Consider the following 21026-nt stretch of genomic DNA (forward strand, 5'->3'; position numbering starts at 1 on the left):
TTGCCTGGCCCTTGCACGCTCCCCACCCACAGGCTTCAGGTTGGGATTCCATGGCAGGAAGGCGAAATTCAGGTTCTGGTTCCACATCGCGCTCCCTCTCCTGGCAGCCCAGAGCTCTGGGGTTCAAGGCCGAGACGGCTTTCCTCCAGCCTGGCAAAGGGGGAGCTTGTGGCCTGGGCGCTTGGCGCAGGGGCTCTCCTCTTTGGGGGCCCTCCCCACTGCACCCTTATGCACACACGGAGCGAGATACAGCCGCCCAGCGAAGTCTGCGGTCCTGTTATCAGGGCCTTTTCTTTCTGTTTTATCGCCCGCCGCAGCCGAGTTCAGGGAGAGCAGGAAAGGAGGGGGGTCAGGTGCAGGTCAGGGTGTGGTGTTGCCCCTGCTCCCTTATCAGCAGCTGAAGAAAGTGAATCCACCTGGTTTGTTTCTGGCTGTTAAGTGCGGCAGGGTCAGCCAGCATAGCAGCGGGTCGCCCAGAGTTCACCCTTCCTCCGGCCGCCTCGGTTATCGGCGGCGGCAGCGCTCAGCTCATCAACTTTCTCCACCTTGCAAGCAGCAATTTCCTGGTCCTCCGCGGCTCGCCCCTCCCTGTAATCTAAACAGACAGGGCTCCGCACTCGGTGGCAGCCTTGCGCACTAATGCGCCGGCCACTCCTCCCCACCCCACCCCCCGCCCCGTCCCGGTGCTAGTGGGATGAGCTCCACTTGCTCTCTTCTCCTGCTCTGATAGTCCCCCCTGGGGCAAGGCGTGTCCCCGGAGGAAAGGGTGTGGCCAGCTGGAGCTGCACCAGCAACTCAACCGGTCAGGCTCTTAGCAAAGGGCCTGATTAGCTGCGGCTCAGAGGGAGGCCTTGGGATTCGGCAGCGAGGCAAGTAGCACCATGGCCCCAAGGCTGGGGTCCTGGGGTGAGATGAACCCACATACTGAGAGAAGGGCAAATTTAAACTTGGGAAGAAGTTCGTTCCCTGGACGCCTGTTGTTTCAGGTGGTCTCAGAGATATGGGGTGCATTGCTGCTGCTGCTGCTGCTGCTTTTGCTGCTGTTGAGCCTGTGGCCGGCCAGAAGTCATAGCTATTTGAGATTCCTACTGTTCTGCTTCAAAAAGGGACGCGGGTGGCGCTGTGGGTTAAACCACAGAGCCTAGGACTTGCTGATCAGAAGGTCGGCAGTTCAAATCCCCGCGACGGGGTGAGCTCCCGTTGCTCAGTCCCTGCTCCTGCCAACCTAGCAATTCGAAAGCACGTCAAAGTGGAAGTGGAAGTACCTTCCAGCGGGAAGGTAAATGGCCTTTCCGTGCGCTGCTCTGGTTCCCCAGAAGCGGCTTAGTCCTGCTGGCCACATGACCCAGAAGCTGTATGCCAGCTCCCTTAGCCAGTAAAGCAAGATGAGCGCCACAACCCCAGAGTCGGTCACGACTGGACCTAATGGTCAGGGGTCCCTTTACCTTTACCTTACTGCTCTGCTTCACTCTAAGGTCCCTGGCAGTCAAAAGAACATTGCTGTTGCCCAGTGGGTGAGGCAGGAAGATGTGCCACTAGCTGAAAGGTACCCTATACAGGCCAGAAAACAACTCAAAGGGGCTTCTCTCTATTAATCAGCGATCCGAACGTTATAGAGGCAAGTTCAGGATTACACCTAGACCAAGAAAAATTAATTCCAATGCACGCTGCTCCACTTACAGACTTGCTCAATTCCACAGGGATAGTAGATTTAAGGGGACGCTCCCTGGCTTCAGTACAATGGCCAAGACAGCACAGCGGGCAGAATTCTGTGTCTGGAAGCACAGAATCTGAAGAGTTTGAAGGGATCTCCAGAGTCATCTAGTCCAACCCCCCGCAATGCAGGGATCTCAACGAAAGCATCCATGACAGATGGCCCTCCAACCTCTAGACACGCAGGATAGAGGTTCAGACATGATACTTTTGCTAGGTGGAATGGGCTCCTTGGAAGCTGGTGGACTCTCCTTGGATGGACTCTCCTTGGATGGACATCTGTCCTGGATGACTCCCAGGATCTCTTCCAACTCTGCCATTCTGTCATTCTATAATAGGTTTCTGTGGTGGGGAGCTTATTTTGCTGAACCTATTTTAGCTCACCGGGCTGCTGCAATGATCACATTGGGCAGAGATACAGAGGAACCTGTTCTGAACCCTTGAGGACAGTATCCCGTCACTTCGCCTTTAGAGCTTCTGTCTATACAAGTCTGACCTTGTGCTGCATTTCTCTAATCACTGGTTGTCTGTCATAAAGCCAACTGGTACAGGATGCAGCTCTGCCGGCTGCCAAGGCTCTGCCCGGTCCCTGTCAGGATCACACACAACGTGGCGGAACATGGCCGTCTCTGGACCTGGACAGCAGATGAGAGACCATCTTGGTGTGAGTCCCGGAAGACCTGCTCCCTGCCTTGCTGGCCTGAGAGGCCCTGACTGACTCCAGCTACAAAAGCCGAGGCTCCAGAATAGACTCTTGGGCTTCTTGCTGTTTTTGATATTGTTTGTATCTTTTTTTTGTTCTTGTTTACTGTGTCCAGTTCTGGGCACCACAGTTCAAGAAGGACACTGACAAACTGGAACGTGTCCAGAGGAGGGCAACCAAAATGGTCAAAGGCCTGGAAACGATGCCTTATGAGGAACGGCTAAGGGAGCTGGGCATGTTTAGCCTGGAGAAGAGGAGGTTAAGGGGTGATATGATAGCCATGTTCAAATATATAAAAGGATGTCACATAGAGGAGGGAGAAAGGTTGTTTTCTGCTGCTCCAGAGAAGCGGACACGGAGCAATGGTTCCAAACTACAAGAAAGAAGATTCCACCTAAACATTAGGAAGAACTTCCTGACAGTAAGAGCTGTTCGACAGTGGAATTTGCTGCCCAGGAGTGTGGTGGAGTCTCCTTCTTTGGAGGTCTTTAAGCAGAGGCTTGACAACCATATGTCAGGAGTGCTCTGATGGAGTTTCCAGCTTGGCAGGGGGTTGGACTCGATGGCCCTTGTGGTCTCTTCCACTCTACGATTCTATGATTTGTTATGATTTATGAGGAAATTGTTTGATGCTGTATTTATTGTTCAGGACTATTCTTGTTATGTTTGTAATTGCTTTTTTTCATGTTTGTAAGCTGCCTTGAGCATGGCTGGAACAATGGAAAGGTGGCATACAAACAAAATAACTCACGACCAAAAGCACGGGCTGCCGCCCCATGGAGTGTGCAGCGCAACGGAGGGCTGCTGGTGTCACCTATCATGCACAGCTGCTTCGTGGGAGCATCTAAAAACAATGCCGTTCCAAGAAACTTTGTGAGATGATGGGATTCCAGAACGGGGGGGCTAACTGCAGCTGAATGCGGGTCTGAAGGCACATCCGAATGGGAATAATGCAGAAGGAACCAACCACAGCAACTGTCGGCGGAGGTGCCTGAGCATTCAGAGGATGGGCACCGGTTCACTGGCAGAGAGCATGGTTTGCATGCAGATAGTCCAAAGTTTGATTCCCAGCAGGGCTAACCTGAAGAACCACTGCTGCCAGTCAGTGTAGGCGATACTGAGCTAAATGGAACAGCGTCTGACTCGGTAGAAGGTGGAGCACCTGACATTTCCATGTTCCTTTGCTCCCAATGGCCGGGAATTTGGGTCTGTATCCCAAAAGATGAGCTGGTGATACGTGGCTGGACTGGGGTTAGAAAGTATTGGCCCAGTTACTTTGGCTCCTGCTCCCCGATTGTGAACGTTTCTCTAGCCTCATACAAGGAGGCGTTTAATAAAAACACCCCGAAAAAGAGTCGTTTTTTAGTGGGGGTAGAGTGTTGCACCCTGAACCCCACCCAAGATGCCCCTGCAAACCCATTTCTCAGCTGTCGCCTCGCTCAGTTCCACCAAGTGGGATTTCACCAAGATTCAGCCAAGTTCAACCCGCACGTCTGGAGGAAGTGTGGAGTTCAGGCAACAGCTCGCAGCCCTCGTGGAGTAATTACAGCTGCATCCAAACCACAGGGAGATTAAGTGCTATTTTCAGCTCTCCATAATCTTATTGGGCCACCGCAAGAACCTCCCCTCTCCTCCTCTCCCCCCCCCCCCAGTGCCGACGTCGGAAATCAATTCCGCAACTGGTCAAGAGGAGTAATTTTCTCTGCGGCTTTTAACAAATTGCTGTGCCTCGTATCGCTGGATGGCACGAGCCAAAGGCCACTTTGTATTTGCCGATTAGCACTGCTCAATTAAATTCCTCTCCTCGCTGGCACGGAGAGCTAATCTGCTCTAAGCGGCCAGTAAGCTCCTTTCTCCGTGTGAAATTGGTCCCAGATTTCAGCCTCTGATTTCCACCTGTTTGGGGTCGTGCCACGCTCAGGAGAGGAAGGTTCAGCCAGAGTGCCAAGGGACCAGGCAGGGTTCAGGCTAACACTTCCACTACCAGTGGGTTAATTATAACTTCATTCTCAAACACACACACACAAGCGGCTTGCTTCAACTCCCAGTGACCTTACCTACTTAATTTTTTTTACATCTGCGGAGTAAATTTCTGTCAGCAAAACTGAAAGGCCAAGCAGAGTTCAAAGTAACAATTCACGTTAAAAAAACAAAGGTTGCCCAGAACTAAATGACAGCCTTAAACAGCGAACCTCCCATAAAACACACAGGAGCTTTTAAGGTGAGCAGAGACGTTTCCCTGGAACTGCAAAGCGCCCACCTGACAAATGGCTCTCTCCAAAGCTGCCTGCGGAAGGAGCCACCCCAGCGCATGCCGGCCTCTGGAAATTTACATGCTGCTGATTCCCGCGTAAAACTTGCCTTGTCAGGCTGCCCTTACGAGGAGGAATTCGTGGCAGCATAAACTCAGCCCAAGGCGTCTCCAGAGCATGGCTTTCTGTGACCTGGTGCTCAGCACTCCTATGCTAAACCGGAAGAATGGCAAAGGACACAAAGTGGGCACCTTGACACTGGGTGGGCGTGGGCAGAGGGTGGACACGCATGTTTGCCCGTGACAAGTAGACCCAGGTGCACCTTGCAGTGGAGATCAGCACAAGGTGCATTCAAAGCGGCTCTCATGGCGAGGGCAGAAGAGCTGCTTGGTCAGGATCAGGCCCGAGAGCCCACCTTCGAAGCCAACATCTGGCACCCCCACTGCGGCAAGACAGAGACCTTTGGAAGCTCAAAGGCAGCACATGCAGGCGGTGGCTTTTGCCCACCTGGACTTACAAGCATGTGGGTGCCCACGCACAGTGTGATGGTGCCAAGCACCAAGGAATGGGAAAACTGCATCATGCCACGAGTCAGCTGAGCAGCTGAGGCATCCGGCAAACAAACAAACAAACAAACAAACAAACAAACAAACAAACAAATATATATCTGAGATATATATATCTCAGATCCAGGAGAAAGCTGGTGAGAGGGTCTGTTGGAGACCCTTTGAATGTCCACACGCTTTGCGTAGGTAGCCTTCTTTGCAACTCAGTTGAATGGCACCATTTTTCAGAACTAATAATAGTAATAATAATAATAATAATTTATTTATACCCCGCCCATCTGGCTGGGCTTCCCCAGTTACCCTGGGTGACCCGTGGTCTGGTCTTCAAGCACCATGTCAATATTCCTCTAAGGATTTGGCTCAGAGGATAAAATAATGGCAGCCAATACCACCCCGTCTGATATAGGGCACTAACATGCAAGGCTATGGCCAGGAGGACATGCCATTTTAGGGAGCAAAACTTAATTTTCACATATATCTTCAGTGAGGGGCTTAAAATATGTTTTTGGTGTGGGGAATCAAAATCTGCTTTTTTGTGATTGCACAACATTTAGCTTGGTACGTCTACGTTTGATGGAGAGGCACATGAACTGCTTTCAGAAACCAAAGAATGTTAATTTTAACTTCTGAAAATGTCAGGTAATCCTAAATAAATAATAGGAATGACCATATATAATATAACTGCAAGTCACTGGCAATCCTTTTAAACAGTTTCTATGCAATTTTACACACATTTTACTTACCAATCAAAACTAAATTATATTAATTTGACCAAAGTATGTTTTGATTTCCCAAGTCAAGTCACATTACAACTTTTTAACACCCCTCATGTTTGGAATTTGGAAGTTGAAAAATTAAACTCTGCTTTCAAGAAAAGGATGGGAGAGATCCTATACCCTTTTAAATGGGTTTGTGGGATGGGGTGTAGGGAAGGGGTTACTGTCTCATTTTATTTTTGTTTATATTGTGCATTTTGTGTTTTGACACTGCCCTGAGATCTGTAGATGAAGGGTGGCATACTGAATGAATGAATGAGTCAAGCACAAAGGGCAGGAAAAGGGTTCGGAGGAAAGAGAAAGAGCACGCCAGCCTCACAGCAGGGAACAAGCAGCCCATCGCCTTCCATGTTAAAATGATATCACAGTGACACAAGCTGACAAAATCAAAGGTTGAGCAAGGGGCCTGATGGGAGATGCTCATCCCTGATGCAACTGCAAGGACCTGAGGGTTATCTCCATCAACATCATCTCAACTGTTGTTAAACTCCGACCTGCCCTTCACCAGCAGGGCCCAGGGAGGCTTACAAGACAGGAGCAGCATCCCACCTGCAGAAAAGCTCCTCTCTCTTTGGTCTCGGGGTAGCACTTCCTGCTCAGCCTGCGGGTTCCTCAGTTGTCCCTCTCTCTGCCGCCATCTGCTCTGTCAACAATGCTTAGGCAACACAAAAATCTTTAAATGAAGCGAGGTACCAAACTTGCCATGCAGGTCATCGTCTGTAAAATTTTATTTTCAGTTCATGAAGCAATTCTATATCCTCCCACCACGCTGATGAAGAATTCTACGAAACAGTTGTCAATATTCAGAATTCCTGTTCAGTGTTGGACATTATGTTTGCTGAATACACAAAGCCTCACAGCTTGTCTTTCATCGTACAAAGTTTGGTATCTCGCTTCACTTGAAGATTTTCAGAGACTTTGAGATGAGAGACTTCATTTTGAACTTGTTATTGTTTGAAGGAATTCTATAAAGATTGTCTATTATGTAGGTATATGGTCATCGTGGTGCCTAAACATCATTGACGTTCTCTTTGCAGCACAGGGGTTTGTCTGGATACTTATTGCCATCTGCTCTGTGGCAGGTGCCTGACTTGACTCAACCCACCGCCTCAACTCCAACGCTGCTTTGACCATCTCAGCTGCTTCCTCCTGATGCTGCTCCCCCTCCCAGCTGGTCCTGATGCTGCAGGTGTCCCTGACAGCCCAGCAGGGGTGTGCTTCTCCCCGCCCTCAGGACCCACGGTGCCCCTACACGGAGGACCTTCAAGAGAGCAACTGAGTGAATCGGGGAGCCCATCCGCCGGCCGCTGGGGTGTTAGATGGCGACAGGGCCGTTCCCCTCAGCAACGCACTTGCAAAGCCACAGAGAGCTTGGGAGTGGGAGAGAAGGGGCCGTTCATGTGCAACTCACCACTTTCACACACGGAAACTGCACACAGTGCACATTGGGTGAGTGAAGCTACTCCAGAAAATCAGATGTGTGTGGTGCCCTGTCCTTGCCTTTCCTGCAGCGTATCCCCCCTGCTCAGCTCCTGCATCCACCCCGCCAAAGGGGAGAGGGCAGCAGCTGATTGCTAGGGCTCCACTCAGGGTTGCTTTGGGGTTTTTCGCAGCCGCAGACAGGATCCTATAACAGCAAAGCTGACCAGGCTTTGTTGCTTTCCCCTGTACAGTGGTACCTCGAGTTACAAACGCCTCAGGTTACAAACGCTTCAGGTAACAAACTCCGCTAACCTGGAAGAGTTACCTCGAGTTGAGAACTTTGCCCCAGGATGAGAACGGAAATTGTGTGCCAGCGGCGCAGCGGCAGGAAGAGGCCCCATTAGCGAAAGCACGCCTCTAGTTAAGAACAGGCTCAGGTTAAGAACGGACCTCCGGAACGAATTAAGTTTGTAACTAGAGGTACCACAGTATTCCCCTTCCACGCTGCACATGGGCAGAGATGCAGGCTTGCCACGAGGAGACTTCTGCAAGCAGATGGAAACATTGGCAGGATGTTGATTTCACTCGTAGTGTAACAAATACCATGGACAACATGAATTAATATAAAAGTTAGAGTACAGAAGAATATGCAGTTGTAAATGTTCAAAATGGGACTCCATGGAGGGGGTGAGGGGAAGTCCTGAAATTTGGAGGAATCTCTGTACAGTGGTACCTCGGGTTAAGAACTTAATTCGTTCTGGAGGTCCGTTCTTAACCTGAAACTGTTCTTCCCCTGAGGTACCACTTTAGCTAATGGGGCCTCCCACTGCCGCTGCACCACCGGAGCACGATTTCTGTTCTCATCCTGAAGCAAAGTTCTTAACCTGAGGTACTATTTCTGGGTTAGCAGAGTCTGTAACCTGAAGCGTCTGTAACCTGAAGCGTCTGTAACCCAAGGTACCACTGTATATTGTTATTTTTATGGATTTTTATAACTTTGAATTTGTAAAATCAGTGGGGGATTTTTCTAAAAAAATATTTAGGGGTACTCTCATTTTCCCACTCATATTGAAATACTTCCCCTCAATTAGTCCAAACTTAGATTCATAAAATGTACCTCTGCATCCCCCCCCCCCAGGAAAAAGCACTGTGTAAAACCAAATAAAAATGATTTCTTTAAAAAAAGGAAGAGTGAGGCTCCGTGTGTATTGGAAGATGGCGTGCCTAACATTTTATGCTTTCCCTCCTAGTGGAATTAATGAATTCTGCAAAACAAAACAAAATCTGGAGATCTCACTTTTCCTGGCTATTTAAATGTCTTCATTTAGCAGAAATGAACGATGCAATTGATAGAAGTTCCAGATTTCATCAGATAATTAATGCTGCCGATGAATAGTCTTGTTCTATTTCTTACTCAAATTTGTAGACGTTTCTTTTTGCATTTCTGTTTTGCATTCTTTTTCTTTTCTTCCTAAATCATTATAATTGGGAAAAGAATAGGCTGCCCCACTGCTGCGAATTGGGCAGACGCAGCTTGGCTGCACTGGCTCATCTAGTGTGGTCCTGCGAAACAGCCTAAGCCATGGGGCCGGCCCTGCCGTTAGACAGTGTGAGGCCGTGTGTGTCTGTAGGAAGCAGGCATTTGGGGACAGACAGTACTGTGTGCACTGAGCAACCTGCCTCGCATCCCCTCAGCGACCTCGCTGCCCTTGGGTGAGGTGGCGGGCACAGCGCCCCACAACCAGCAGCGGAGGGAGCTCAACCACCAGGCTGCCCAGCTCTGCCCATGCGCATGGGATACTGGGGGGGGGGGGGAGAGCAAATCCTGTCCTTTGCCTCAGGCAGCAAAGCATCTTGGGCTGGTCCTGCCAAGCCACCCTCAAAACCTTAAGCTCCCTGATCTCGCCCCTGGAATAAAGACTGGTGAGATCTGATGCGCTGACTCACGTAAAAACCAGGGGCGATCAGATGCAGGAGAAACACAATCCCCAAGAAGCTGCCTTGCCCACTGAGGGGTGTGCTCTGCTGTCGGATGCAACTGCCATCACGGAGCCTCACTCTTTCGAACTGTACATACATTCGAAACTCAGTTAAACCTATGTAGTTGAATTAATTCTACAAACTTCACAAACTTGATCCAGCGACAGCAGCTTTTCAAAGTCTGGTACTGGGTAGTCTGTTACACTGCCAGCACCACGTTTGCCACCCCCTTGGCTCCTAGTGCCCCCAGGTGTGTCATCCCTCTGCCCACTTTGGGAACCCCTGGCCTAGGGGGTCCCAGGAAGACCCCAGGGGGCGAGCCTTGTCTTCAGCGTGGGGCTCCACAGTTCAACACAACGCTTCGAAGGACGGCTGCGGGTGGGACAAAAGATGGAAGGAAGGAAAGCCAGCAAGGAAAGAGAAGAGGAAGAGAAACGAGGCGAGGAATGTGGTGTTTTCGAATTCAGGCAGAAAAAGATGCCTTCCACAATCCTATGACGCCTCTTCTTCGTTTCTTTGGGCCCCTACACACGCACACACTTCATGGGCCACAGCCTGGGCCTCTTGCACGTCTTCCCAAAAGGATTCCTCCTCCGTCCCTGACAGAAGCATCCCTCCTGGCCAGGTGACACATTCGAGACACACACGCCCCTTCTTGGGTAACAGACACCACCTCCTCGCCCTGATAGGACCTGATGAAAAATTCACCATGGCTCCGGCTGCAGCGCCAGGGAAGGAGCTGGCCGACCGGGTCTCTTTTTACCTTCCTCGGGTTACAGCTCTGACCCAAGAGCATCGAGCGGCACAGCCGCCCAAACTCCTGTCAGGATGTGGGGCTGCACATTCTCAAGAGCAGCCCCATTAATGAGGGAGGCCAGACGCGCTGAAAGGGAGCCCTTGGCACTCTCGCGCTCGCACCACTAGGCCTGGGAGGGGTCCTGGGTTTCGGATCCAGGGTCTGCCTGTTTTGATGCTGCTCCTGCCCCCCAGTGCTCAAGATGAGGCACAGGGCCACAGCTGGGTCGCTTCTCCACAAGTCAGGTGTGCTTGCAAGAGTAAGAGGTGTGATGAAGCCCATATGCAGGCTCTGAGCCAGAAGATATATGTTTTTAAAAAACAAAATCCAAATTCTGAACCAAGGAAAACCAAATCTGGAGTCAGAATAACTGCATGTAAATTAAACACATCTGGATCCATTTCGCATAATGCGACTAGCTTCCAAGATTTAGTTTTTTTTCCGGTTAAGAGGAGAAATAAAAGTGGCTGCAATATTCAGCACTGGCTTCAGCAACCCAAGCAGGGCAGAGAAATTTTATCCTGAACTTCCACGGGGCCACCTGACTCATTTGACTCCACCCCATCCCCACTCCTGAACCATGAGGACTACTCTGATGAAACAATGGATAGGGGCAGGGGCTCAATTCTGTGCAAGGTCCCCCATTCCAGATTCCTCCTCCAGATTTACCTTGTGTTATGCTTCAGAAAAGAAAAAGAGATTAACACCAACTTCTTTCCCATTAAATTATGGTGTCCGCAGCTTCTATTGTTTGTGATTTGTTGTTTTCAGTGATTTTTTTGTTTTGTTTTAATTTGCTGGTTGCTCAGAGACCCCACTTTGGGGTCGAAAAATGGGATATAGGTGGATCCATGAATATATCAATCAAGTGTTTGTACATGATCTGCTGCAGGACCTCCCGCAATTACCACCTTAACAGGAGGATGCAGGAACAGGGTCTTTTGTGTTGTGGCTCCTCCTGCCCCTTGGACCTCCTGCTCGTCTCTTGTACATCAGTCAGGCACCATTATCAGAGTCTCTTCAGAGCCCACTGGGGGCCTGCCTTTTGAGTGGAGGTTTGTGCCTGAACTGGATTTGAAATGGCTTCTCTATGTACGCTCCAGCTGTTAAAACACTTCAAAATTTCTCCTGGAAAGCAAGTCCTCGCTATATCCATTAAATCTGAATTAATTAAAAGTCCATTCATCAGTCCTCTTGGAAATGGCCAAGCCATTGGCAAAAGCCACCACTTCTCCAAAGTGGAGGGACCTCAAATAGAACTCTCACACACAAAAGTCCACTTCTTGGCCATTGCCATCTGGTCTGCTGAGGGATGATGCCAACTGGGTTTCTTAACTAAGGGCTTTGCTACTGCTGCTGCTGCTGCTGCTGCTTGGTTTCCTTTGCTGAAAACTTGACACCTGCCTGTGCCACTATCCCCCCCCCCCCTCTCTCTCTCACACACACACACAGATAGATAGATACACCAAGGCTCATCGGCTCGCAAACAGATACAGGTTTCCTGGGATTGCCTGCTGAGCCATTTGCCAAGTGTTGAAATGTTCCTATGGCTGTGGATCCGATTGTGCAAATACTTTGCACGCATCCCTCAATATAAGCAAATCAACAGCTCCGACAGTTTTAATTCAAAACGTGCACTTGGTATTAAGAAAGGGGGTGATTTTTCAGACCTGGAACTTGAGCCCCTTTGGCTGCGAGGCCAAGTTGGACCAGCGGCAGGTTGCATATACCCTCTTCCTTGCAAAAAAAGGGGGGCTGCTGGTTGATACTCCCACAGCACCCCCTACTGGCTGAAGGCCTGGGAAGGGAACCAACGGCACCTGGGCAAATGTTCTGGAGCAGAAGCAAGGGGGCTGAAGACTCGCCCTCCCCGTGGGGAAAGCGCAGCTCACATGCTAAAAAAAATGAAGAGCAATTCAGAGTCAAGTTGCAGCTCTGAAGCTAAATCGCCTTGATGCAGCAGAAGCTCTCGCAGGATCCAGCCGACTTACTCAGAGGCTGGAATTTGACACTGTATTAAAACTGGCTGCGATTGACTCGAGTATTAAATAATCGTAGCCTGGGCGAACGCAGCCATACCAGTAAATGTAACTGCAGTTTCTTTCCTGGCTGTGCCAAAATATTTCAGCCATCAGCCTCGCTGAGGCCCCTTTTGCAGAACAAAGATGGTACAGAATAAATGCAGACAGCATCTCGAAAGCGACCGCTAGAGATCCCGCCCCGTCCCTGGGTGTCCTTGGGGCAACAGAGGGGCTGGCAAGCCCCCTGTGGGGAATGGTGTAGGGGGCTGGCCTGCTACTTTTCACCCCCCCCCTGCAAAACCATATTTAACAGGGCTCTAATACCTGCAAGACATCAAAATCTCTAAGCGGTTCTCAAAACGCTGTTATTGTCAATTAAACTTATACCCTGCCCTTCCTCCCAAACGTTGTGGACTCCCATTCCTAGCAGCCCTAGGAATTATTTTCCAAAGCATCTGGACTTGAAATATGTCACTGTGAATATGGTTTAAGCGGGGTGTAGTGGGAAGGAGGGGGAAAGCAACACTTTTGTGATACGTATATTGACCTTCCTTTCTTAGAAGCAAAGCAACTCCTTGGCATTTTGGACCACACAGCATCATCTCCAATTCTGGAGCAGACCTAGGCTGCTGTCCTCAGGAGACGCAGGGGATCCAGGCAGCTAGTCAGAAGCCTGTAGTTTTCTACCTCTTTTATTATTATTATTATTATTATTATTATTATTATTATTATTATTATTAACAATAATAATAACCCAGCCACTCTGGGCAGCTTCCAACAAAATATTAAAATACAGTAATGCATCAGACATTAAAAGCTTTCCTAAACAGGGCTGCCTTCAGATGTCTTCTAAAAGTTGTTGTTCTCTTTGACATCTGGTGGGAGGGTGTTCCACAGGGCGGGTGCCACTACCAAGAAGGCCTTCTGCTTGGTTCCCTATAACTTGGCTTCTTGCAACTTTGCTTTTTGCGACTGCTGCCTTGCCACCGTGCCTAGGGCAGGGGACTGCAGGGTAGGGCATCTGTTGCTCAAAGGTGGCTGGGTCAGACCGGGCACCTTTGGAAAGCAAGGAGAGTGGTTTGTATAGAACCGGAGGACCTCCCCTGAGCAACCTGTAACACTGGGTGGGCTGCAGAGCCAACAAGAAGGAGCAAGCACATGAAGGCCACGAGGAGGGGTCCTGAGAACCAAACCATTGAAATCCTGACTGCAGGTGCCCATTTGTGAGCAGTTTTCCAAAAGGGTTACACAGAGAGACGGGTAAAAGGTAAAGGACCACTGACAGTTAAGTCCAGTCGCAAACGGCTCTGGGGTTGCGGCGCTCATCTCACTTTACAGGCCGCAGTAGCCGGTGTTTGTCCGCAGACAGTTTTTCCGGGTCATGTGCCTACCGGGACTAAGCTAAGTCATTTCTGGCGCAACGAAACACCAAAACCAGAGCAGCGCTTGGAAACACTGGTGATTTAGTCTGAGAATGAAACTGCGTTGTTCCAAGACAGTGGGCTGACTATGATCCCAGTGGAACATCACAGAGTCTCTCCTGCCCTCTTAGAACCTTCCTTGAAGCATCTCACTGCTCATGGTCCAAGCTCAGAGCAGTCACAGAATCATAGAATTGGAAGGCAGCTCCCAGGGTCATCTTGTCCCAACTGCTGGAATGCAGGACTTCCAGCTCAAGAATCTCTTGACAGATGGACATTCAGCCTCTGCTTGAAAACCTCCAAGGAAGGAGAGTCCACCACCTTTACAGTCAGAAAGTACTTCCTGACATTGTCATAACCTCCTTCCTTGCCATTTGAAGATTCTGACTAAACATTAGGAAGAACTTTCTGGTCAAAGTCACCAGAGCAATCTCAGCTTTTACTTTCGGCCTCAAATCTGGGGTCTTCTCTTTCTTCCACAGCATTTGGGATCACTTTGTGGAGAGTCTGCAAACGAGGCAAAACAGCAACTTCCGGCGGGGAAATGAGTCTGCACCACGGCACATCCCAGGATGGAAGGTGTTCTGGGATGGCCTGATCCCTCGGGGTGTAGAGAGGCTGAAAGCCGACTTGGCAGGGAAGGGGATTGTGGGGAGGGAAGGAGGGAGGGTTGGGAAGAGAGCAGAGCCGATGGGGGCTACAGAAACACCCCATGGTCCAGAGAATGCCACTGGGAATGTAAGCCCATGTCAGCCTCGGAAACAAACGGCACTGCATCATCGTGGCAGCTGAGACAAAGCGGGGTGTCTCTTAATGGACAAAGATTGTTTTGATGAAAAAAGGGCATCAGTCATTGCATCTCACTTCATTCAGACTTTCTCCTCTACCACCATCCATCTTCACTGCCAGCAGATGACAGAAGCGAGGCCCCCGCCACCACCCCACACGCCCCCCACGCAGACCGGGGTGTCGCCCCCGCTCCGTAACAAATGACTTTGCTGGAAAATGGCCTCTTTCCTCCGCATCTGCGCTTGCCAAAGCCCAGGGGCACCCTATGGCCCACCACAATCGGCGAGGCTGCCACAATGAGGTCCCACTAATGGGCGGAGCCTCTGGCCACCGGCGGAAGCGGGAACAGAAGCGGCACAGTTTGGGGCTGGAGGCAGCGCCTGTGAGAAAGAACATTCGCCTCCCCCAGGACGCACCAACGAAACGCGCGCACGCACACACAAACACCCTTTCCATGCGCACAGCGGAATGCAAATCCCTCTAGCCAGGCATTATGCGCAAAGACAAAAGTCAGGCCAGCAGGAGCAGCACCTGCTCAGGACCCAGGCAGCCCAGGCCAAGCCCACCTTTCCTCCACTGGGATAGAGTCCAACCCAACCCACCCACGGCCCCAAGGGCTATCGGTGACACCTTGCACCGGGCCACCACCTCTCTCCCGCTGCTTCCGTTGGTGCGAGAGCCATAGGCAACTCCACGAAACCGGTGGCCACGTCCATGAGGGTTGACGTTGGCGATGGCGGCGAGGAACGAGAGGTCTCTGGCCCAGCTCGCCAACCCCGCCCCTCCTCCCTTCCCCTTCTCCTTCCCTTAAGACCTGATGGTCTTCAGTCACACATCTTAAAAGGAGCACAAAACACCAGAACACAAAGACGTACTTGTCTCAAGTCGATGAAGGCCAACTGCAGTGTGTCCCCTTGGAACCCAGGCACTGGGCCGGATCTGGCAAACTCTGTGGGAAAGAAGAGAGGATAAAAAGCGCTTTTAACTAACCATGGACAGGGAGATTGGCAGACGGATGACAGCGGAGACAACAGCGGCTGGGGGAGAGGAGGACCGCACTTCTAAGGAGCAAGGTCTCCCTCCCTTCCAGCTTTTTGTTCACCCTTCAAAATTTGTGTCATCAAAACACCATTAATTCCACCATCCTGACAGCAAGGAAACTGTACTAATTCGACCTGAAATTTATTCCCATGAGCTTCACTGGGCTCCAGAGTATTTGTTTTGTGAATGGACAAACAATTTGCAAAGAAGAAAGGCATTTGGGGGAACGGAGGGAGAGGACGGGGGGTGGGTGGGGGTCAATGGAAAAAGTTTTCCTCCCAACACAATAAAATCTTCAGCTGTGAAACCCTTTTCAGTTCCGAAAGCTATTTATATTTGGGGGCACTGAAGGAATTTTCTAATTTCATGCCTGTCACAGTGATCTATGCACATTTGTCAAAAATAAATAAGCCAGGCTGCTCCATTAATTACGTTGGAACAGAATAACATCTCCAACTGATATATCATATCATTGCACAAGGACCAGAAAGTGGGGGAGAACCACCACCGCTGCCATTGCAGGAAACAGCCATTTATTCTGAAGGCGGCCATTGGACGAGCAGCTCATGGCAACAGGGGTCAGGGGAAAGATCCTCAGATCCTTCTCTCTTCTGCGCCACCTGGATTCAAAGTTTCGGGTCTAAATCCATAATGTGGTGCATAATTGTTGAAACACCACATCACAAACAACACAGTACGAATGCTGAAGATCTGTTTACTGCCTTGCTAAGTTCACATACTGAAGGTTAAGCAAGGCTATCCCACCTCCTCTTGCCTGCATTGAGTAAACTAGAAGCATCTCCCTCCTAGGAAAGTCAGGGCCCTGAACATCACAAGAGGAGAACTCACATTTCATCTCCCTAAACCATTCACCTAACATGCTACTAGTTGGTGGAACTGGCCAGGACTTCAGGAAGAGCATCACTACCCGAGATGCTGGAGAAACACACAAGGCTGGTCCAAGGACTTGGGTCCCCTCAGGCAGCTGCTCTACACAAGACGTTGTGTAGCAGCAACATTGCAGGGGTGCATCTCTCCGATTGTGTTTTGCTTTACGGGTGCCCCAAATGAAGACTGGATGATCTGAGCAGTTGGGCCAGCCTCAGCAATGCAGCAGGCCGCTCCGGACCCTCTAGGAAGGCCGGGAAGACTGTGCACCAGTGACTCATTGCAGGGTGTCACTCAAGAGGCAACATCTTCTAGGCTCTCCCAAAACTTAGCATGAGCAGGTTCCTGACAAATGATGGCAGAGCCCCAACCCAGGTTGAGGAGTTCTTGATCGCTCAAGATGCACATTGAAAATTAATTAACAGACGTCTTTCCCATGTTGAGATTTATTTGTCGTCAGGACAAAATCTAAGGTAGGAATGAAAAAAGAATCCTTGGGAAGCTGCGTGTGTGGTCGAGAGGGAGACTTGTTCTTAGGCTTTTATTCAAAACACAGCCAGTGCTTGTAATACTGAGCTAGATGGACCAAGGTTCGGACCCTGTGCCAGGCAGATTCCTTGGCTCCCCTGCAGTCTGAATGGACGTCAAGGGCCATGGTTGATTTACAACTCCATACATGGCATACAAGCTATGGTCTTCCCAGTAGTGATATATGGAAGTGAGAGCTGGAACATAAAGAAGGCTGATTGCCAAAGAATGGATGCTTTTGAATTCTGGTGCTGGAGGAGACTCTGGAGAGTCCCATGGACTGCAAGAAGATCCAACCTCTCCATTCTGAAGGAAATCAGCCCTGAGTGCTCACTGGAAGGACAGATCCTGAAGCTGAGGCTCCAAGACTTTGGCCACCTCCTGAGAAGAGAAGACTCCCTGGAAAAGACCCTGATGTTGGGAAAGATGGAGGGCTCAAGGAGAAGGGGACGGCAGAGGACAAGATGGTTGGACAGTGTTCTCAAAGTGACCAACATGAGTTTGACCAAACTGTGGGAGGCAGTGGAAGACAGGAGGGCCTGGCGTGCTCTGGTCCAGGGGGTCACAAAGAGGTGGACACGACTAAATGACTAAACAACAACAACAACATGGCATAATATGAAGATCAACCTCCCAGTCTCAAGATGCCACAGACTGATGAGATGGTTTTCTTAAGATGCACCAGATGTCTATTATTATTATTATTAGGAGTCACTTGCCGCACAGAGTTCTCCGAGCAACTTGAACAGCCAGAGAGGTCATATTCGGAGGCAGCTTGCCAGTTGGATGTCAGAGCACAAGTGTGCAAAACCTGCTGTTTAATTCCAGCCACCACCCGGCCCAGGAGGGCACAGCCAGTTCTTCCATTGAGCCCCCTCAGTCAGGTGTCAGGACAATTAGCACAGAGCAGCCCAACGGCCCAGCGGGAGATTGCCCAGGAAACCATCGGATCCCTGTGCCATGTCAGCAAGGCGAGAGGGGGGTGGGAGCAAGCGGGAGCGAGAGAGCAAGCCCCCTACAGCATGGCCCCTCGAGCAGAACATGGACCGAGAATGGAGCTGGCCCCGGTACAAAGCCCTGGGGCAGCCGAGAGGGTTGGGAGATCTGTGTTCAGGCCAAAGAAGTGATGTCTCCGCGAGGCCTGCACCCCGGGCGGGTTACAGGGGGACTCTAACCTCTTTCCCAAAGCACCCTCCCAAAGGCAGCAGGACGGAGGAATAGGAACCGCTAAGCCTTGGACAAAGGAGAAGAACTAAAGAGAGCCCAAGACAGCTGAAGAGCTGGGGTGGGAGAGGGGAGAGAAGGAGAAAGACCCACATGGGTTGATTATATGCAATGGACGTTTTTTCCTTTCGTTGGCTGTACAACAGAAACAAGACATATACAGAGAGGTCCCTGTACTTTACACACTGAAAAGGGGGGAAATATACCCCCTGCAAATTCCCATTCTCCCGGAAGCACAGAGGGCAGCCTTAATCCATCTGGGATACTGCCACCTCCTGGGTGGGTTCATCTTCCGACTGCCCCCACCACAACTGGAAGAGCACGAGAACTCGCCCTCCCTCCCTCAACCTTATCAACGGGAACAAAGAGGTCAGTCACTTAGAAGAGCAAAGGACCGTGTGCCTTGCAAGCGCCCGCTAGACCCGGAAGAACCAGCCCAAGCCCATTCCGGGGGGCTTTCACCATTGCTCACTCGCTGGCCCTTCCCAGCCCATTTTTGGGGAGGACTTTCCAAAAGAGCACATGTACACACCGCCACACCTGTGTGTAAACTGTATGACTTTTGTGCACACTCTTCCCACAAAACCCACATTTTTTCCAATGCACGTTTTCTCTGAGTCGTACGTTTTATATGCAGACAGAGGGCCTTCTTGGTGGTGACACCTGCCCTGTGGAACGCCCTCCCTTCAGATGTGAAGGAAATAAGCAGCTATCCTATCTTTAAAAGACATCTGAAGGCAGCCCTGCTTAGGGAAGCTTTTAATATTTAATGCTGTATTGTTTTTAACACTTGATTGGAAGCTGCCCAGAGTGGCTGGGGAAACTCAGCCAGATGGGAGGGGTATAAATAATAAATAATTATTATTATTATTATTATTATTATTATTATTATTATTATTATTATTATTAAACATTTGTTATTTTGTGTGTGTGCACTTTTGTGGACCAAAACTGCGTTCTGAAAACCAAAAGAGTGCGTAGTCTGACTACTGCTTGCAGCTTGGAAAGCAACTAAGTTTGGGAACGTCCAGCTCTCTGCGCCTCTCTCTGCCTCCCTCCCTCACCCGTCCAATTGCACCCTCCTGCCTGCCAGCTTCGGAGCAGAGGTGAGAGGCACCTCTGGCCAGCCGTGGAAAAGGAAGGGGCCTGGCAGGCCCAGCCGCCCCGTCACCTCGCCTGACCTTCGAGAGCAACACTTGGACTCTGTGCGCCTTCCCCAAACTCCTGCCAAGGCTTTCCAAGCAGGGCGACTGCCTGCACTTTACTCAACAGCTGCAGGTAATCACTGGGAGGGGAAACGAGAGTTTGGAGCAGATCTGCGGAAGGAGGAGGAGGAGGAGGAGGAGGACATTGTTGCACAGAAGAAAGGGGCCATCATGGAAACGCCTTGGCGAGGGGGCTGCTCTTCAGGTTGGGAGGGATGGGGAGGCTCCCCTCCTTCCACAGCTACATTCAGACAGAACACGGAAATTGCTCCGCAAATCCCCAAGGTAGGCATGCAGGAGGCTCTAGCCCCAGACAAGCCAGAGACAGGGCCTCCGAGAACACTCCAATCTGCGCTAATGTCTCCCCACAAAGTGCCGCAATTTATTCTGAATGGGCTTTTCATCCATGAAGGTGGCTCTCTGTTAGCACCTGCGGAGAGACGCCCAGGAAATGAAGAGCAGCGGCTGGGGAACTGGGCCTGACCAGTGGAGCTCTCTGCCTGTCTCCTTCTTACGGTCAAGACTTGAAGCAAGCTGTGCACTGGGGCTTTGCTTCCTGCTCCGTGGCTTATTTCCTCAGGGCTCCTCTCTCATCCCTCCCAGCCTCCTTGCAAGCTCCCAGCTCCTCCAGGGCAGCAGAACAAGCCTCCCTTCTTCTCCCTCTTTTCGTAATTAATATTCACTGAAAGTTTTCCGCATAAGGTACAATAAAAATCACACTAATTCAATAAAGAAAAATGGGGGAGGGGAGATGAGGAAAGGAAGAAAGGGAGGTGGAAATTGTTTTTCATTTGTACCCCTTTCAGGGCACAAACCTTGATGGAATAAATGGGGACACTTCCCGGTATACTGGGCCCTAGATCACTCACCGCTCCCCATTTTTATTCTTCAACAAGTGTCTAATTTTGATGTCTAGCGCGGGGAAGTGAGTAGCAAAGGCAGGGCAAGTGCGAGATGAGCTATGGACCATGGAAAGTCCTTCCCGCTCATGGAAATCAGCAGCGACCCTCGGGAAGAGACTTATCAGTCATGCTGTCAGCAAAGATCACCAGGAAATGAAGGGGATTTGCGGGCAGTGAGCCTGCAAAGCCTTTTGCCGGCATTGGCTTCTCTCAGAGAGTCTGAAACTGATGGGCAGGAGCCTCCTTCTCCTCAGCCCAAGGGGCATTTGGGGCCTGGAGGGAGAGGGTCAGCTGCCCCGACCACGCAGGCTGGCACCCTCCAGGAACAGGTCAAGGCCTTAAATCCACTCATCTAACTTGGCATTGCCCACCCACTGGCCAGGAGCAGTTCCCCAGGATCCAGGCAGGGATCTCCCCCAGCTCCAGCAGCTGTGGCTGCAACCTGGAGCCTCAGAGAAGCAAAGCAGCAAACGTGTTAATAGCAGTCTACAGATTGCAGCTGCTTTACTGCTGATTTGTTAATTGTATGACTGATGCTGTACTTGCGATGTTCTGTTCCGTTCTGGTTATTTATTGTTTGTAAGCTGCTTCATTTGAAAGGAAAGTGGCGTAGAACCACCACTATCAATCCAATGGACTGGGATTCCCTTGCTCCCTTTGCAGAACAGACTTCAGACTGACTGGTTCCACCACTTTTGCAGGCTGGAGACCTGGGATTTTGAATAGCAGGCTTCTTAGGTGCTGCTTGCATTTCACTGCAGGCGACTGAGACCCCACGGAAAAATGCAAGATGCTAATA

At 50.5% G+C, this 21026-nt stretch overlaps 1 protein-coding gene across 3 annotated transcripts in view; it reads right to left on the minus strand.

Annotated features, from left to right (window-relative positions):
- EXOC6B (exocyst complex component 6B) overlaps positions 1-21026 on the minus strand; it is a 220723-nt gene that overhangs the window by 33073 nt on the left and 166624 nt on the right. For all 3 annotated transcript variants that reach the window (XR_014568506.1, XM_083757097.1, XM_083757098.1), the window contains one exon: positions 15315-15388. Coding sequence is in view for 2 of the 3 variants with exons in the window: in XM_083757097.1 (XP_083613223.1) it covers positions 15315-15388 (74 nt within the window). In the remaining variant the exon portion in view is untranslated. The remainder of the gene's footprint in view (positions 1-15314; positions 15389-21026) is intronic.

The sequence above is a fragment of the Podarcis gaigeae genome (genome assembly GCF_964106915.1).
Source record: "Podarcis gaigeae genome assembly, chromosome: 9".
Lineage (NCBI taxonomy): Eukaryota > Metazoa > Chordata > Lepidosauria > Squamata > Lacertidae > Podarcis > Podarcis gaigeae.